Raw genomic sequence first — 3,767 nt, forward strand, 5'->3', positions numbered from 1 at the left:
TCCAGAATGTTGTTCTCCGCGAGGAACAACTCCTTCAACTCGGGCAACTTGGAGAACACGCCGCGTATGTAATGAATGTGATTGTTGCTGAGGTCGATCGACCTCAGCCTTTGATTCGCCCTGAACGTGTTCACGTCCAGGGATACGATCTTGTTGTGGCTCAGATCGATGGACTCGAGGTCGATCAACGAGATGAACGCGTCCTTGTCCACGAACTCGACCGCGTTGTAGTACAGAGAGAGAATCTTCAGGGACGGGCAACATCGGAAACAATTGAGCGGTATCTTTTTGAAATTGTTGCTGGTCAGATCGAGAAAGTTGAGAGCGTCTAATCTTGAGTATCCATCCTCGGGTAGCTCGGATACCTCGTTCCAGGCAAGTCTGAGAGACGTCAGGTGCTCCAATCTCCTCAGGGACGTCATAGGGAATACTCTGATCTTGTTCTCGGCCAGGTTCAGATCCGTGAGAGTGTCTTCCAGCCCTGCGAACGCGTACTCCGATATTTTTATTATCTGATTCCCCTTCAGATTCAACTTGATCAACGACAATCCGTAAAAGCTGTAACTGGGAAGCTCGTGGACCAGATTCGCTTCCAAGTCGAGCGCCTTCAGGGAGGACAACGTGGCCAAAGCTTTTTGCGGCACGTGGGGTAGCCGGCCCGACACCAACGCCAACGATTCCAAGCTTTTGCTCAATCGTTTGAACGCGTCCTCGCTTATCTCGCGTATCGCCGAGTGGGATATCTGCAAATGCCTGATCTGAGAGCCGGCGGGGAACGCGACGGAACGAAGCTCCTCCACTCTTCTGTCCAGCTCGTAAACGCTCAGAGATTGAACTATCGCACCTGGAACCAGAGACATTCGGATACGTTATTCCACGTTATTCGTCGATATCGCCGAACTCCATTTACTTACGCGCTCGTGAAAAGGGCCACGAACGGCGAATCGGATCCTTAACGCTAATAGGATTTCCCTCTACTCCTGATTTTTCGAAGTAATCGAACGCTCGCGTTTGGACGGGTGAATTCGATCCTTGTTTTCAATGCGGGCTATTAGTCCGGATAATAGAATTCTCTTAATCGGGGGCATTGACGAAAATTTCGTTCCATTAAACGGATAAACATCGAATGGTTAATGGAGTTATTCGAATTCAAAAAGATCAGCAAAGATCGAGATCACGATTCGCCGCGATATTCGTATTCGAGAAGGAGGAAAGAGGAAGAGAAGGAGAAGGAGAAGAATGAGGAGGAGGAAGAGAAGGAGAAGGAGAAGAAGAAGGAGGAGGAGGAGGAGGGAAGGAAATCCCCGAAGCGTAATCCCTTATTTATCCCAATGTATTCGTTGGCCACGGAGCAAGGTAAACGTACCTTCCCCTTCAGCTGCGTGTATCACACCGGACAAAGCGGTCCTCAGGGATTCCTCGGTGGCCCCGGCGCATTCCAGGAACAGCCCGTCCTCGAAATTGTAACAAGGACAGCCGGGCATCGTGTCAGGCGGCGGACACTTGGCGCTCCTCGCTTCCTGTGCCGTCATGCAGGCCGCCAACACCACCGAATAGATGAAACGGAAACCGTCGCGGTTGCCGCCAGGCTTTCGCCCGCTTCGAGACGAGCCCGAGTCCCGCCACTTGCGCTTCGTCCGCGGCCAAGTCGTCCACATATTATTATTATCGCGCCGCTCTGTTCCCGGCTCGTCCCAAACCGCTCATCGTTTCTCTCGACGACGATCGATGATGCTTCCCTGCGAAACGGATCGTTAACGCGTCATTATGCATGTCAGAGAAGCCTAGGTTCGATGAATAAGGCATCGATAAGGAACGAGGATAATGTCATCGAATTAATTATTCATAGTCGAAGGAAAGAAACATCGAAATGCCTCTCTTCGACGTATTTATTCAACTAAGCAATTAATTTAGTACACGGTTTTCACGTTATTCTTAATATTTTCTTATCGTGGTCAGATTCTACTTATATAATGCAAGTCTCACTTGGCAAATTCAACTTTTGGAACCAATTTTTATATTTCGCTTTGTTTCCAATATATTTCTTTTCCATCCTTTATCTTGTCCATCTGATCTAATTCCTACAATCCCAAGCGTGGCATTGTAACAATAACTTCCAGAATTCCAGCCAGACCTGGTATCGTGATAAAGGAGCTCGTGCGTTTACAATAACTTTAAGACGTTTTCGAAACGCGCGTACGCGCTCGCGTGAAGCTAAACTTGGAAACACCGTGTGGTACGTGGTCTGCTCGATCGTTTCGTAATGGTAGGTTAATAGCTCGGTCGCGTGCCACGTTTCGTCGGTTATTTTCGACGAATCTATGTTTTTTTACCACTTGTGTCTACGAGTACGCGTTCTATCGAAATAAGAAGCAAAGGGATTCGTACGTCGGTCAGGCAAAACGAGGCTCCACTACGAATATCTCATTCGACTATTTTGGTCAAATTGTAATTTGCATCTCGGTAAACGATTTTCACACGAGTGCTCGCGGTTCATTGTTTCCGCGCAGCCAGGCGAAATACGTGTTATCCGCTCGTGTTTGCTAAATTCTAGGTTAGGTTAACGATATTGCATTAATTTAACGTCAGAGACGTTAATTTTGTTCGCAATTTTGTTCCTTTGATCGACGATCCGTAAAAGTTAAAACCGATCCCGAAAACCAAAGAACGAAATGGATGGAAAAATATATTTTCCGAGAAAATGACGGTTGGATAATGCTGATGATAAAAAAATATATAGCCGCTCACGCGCGCTTTTTCGTGCGTAATTCTTCCGTACGCTCACGAACGGATTTAAGATTTAAGATTGATCGATACCGGTGTTTTATTGTTCCCTTAGGTGGAACAGAAAACGTAAACATTCTTAGCTCACCGAACGAACTTTTACCGCAAAGCTCCATAAGTTCTCGTGAAATTGATAATCTCGATGATCGAGATAACGTGGCAAGTTTACGTGGAATACGAAATTTGCACGTATTTGCATAACGATGATATATAACGCAAGATATAATAAACGAACTTTATTCCATAGATTTTATAGATTGGACATTAATTATTTAATAGGTCATTCTTTCTTTTCTTTCCTTTCTCGTCATAATTACGAAAGAATTTATGGCAATGTTGGAGCAAGCGAGTACAATTAACAGAGGGAATTTAATTAACAGATGAATTTCCAATGTTAGACAGCATCTGCTCGTACTCGAACTGTACTCGACGAATGGAAGATTATAGATTCGTGAGCGAGGGAGCAAATACCGATCTCGGTTATGCATATTTTCGTGAAGTGGAATCGTATTCTTCCCGGGTACGACAAACACAGGCTGCAGTTGACGCGGCAAATAGAACGGCACGGCGATGTACTCGGGGCGAATACGATGGCATAAACGATCAGGCGGGGTATAAACGTTGGTCGTTAGGCAAATGGACTTGGACCCGAGCCTCGATTCGGGGAATAAACCGAGATCTGTTTATGATTTCGATTATATATCTATATATATATATACAAAAAATTTGTGTATATTTACATATCGGACAGGATCCGGCAAATTTGAATATCTTGAAAATGGATCGCGTGATTTTCGTGTGACCGTGTGAATAAACTATTCATAGGATAGGCTTTGCGTGCGGAATTCTATCCCAGTTAGGTTATTCAATAGTTGATAATGAACGATTAATGAACTGGAAATGATGAATTACGAATCTCACTATTGTTCACACTGTCATATGAGGTTTTTTTTCTTTTTTTTTTTTTTTTGGTAAAATATTAT

The 3,767-nt window shown here is 44.8% G+C and overlaps 1 protein-coding gene across 1 annotated transcript in view; it reads right to left on the reverse strand.

Annotated features, from left to right (window-relative positions):
- Positions 1-3,767, reverse strand: part of LOC102679908 (protein artichoke-like) — a 99,707-nt gene that overhangs the window by 5,319 nt on the left and 90,621 nt on the right. Inside the window, exons 2-3 of the mRNA XM_006615292.2 lie at positions 1,367-1,739; positions 4-844 (exon numbers count right to left, since the gene is read on the reverse strand). Coding sequence (XP_006615355.1) covers positions 4-844; positions 1,367-1,658 — 1,133 coding nt within the window. The 5' untranslated portion in view covers positions 1,659-1,739. The remainder of the gene's footprint in view (positions 1-3; positions 845-1,366; positions 1,740-3,767) is intronic.

Source organism: Apis dorsata, unplaced genomic scaffold (genome assembly GCF_000469605.1).
Source record: "Apis dorsata unplaced genomic scaffold, Apis dorsata 1.3 scaffold_220, whole genome shotgun sequence".
Lineage (NCBI taxonomy): Eukaryota > Metazoa > Arthropoda > Insecta > Hymenoptera > Apidae > Apis > Apis dorsata.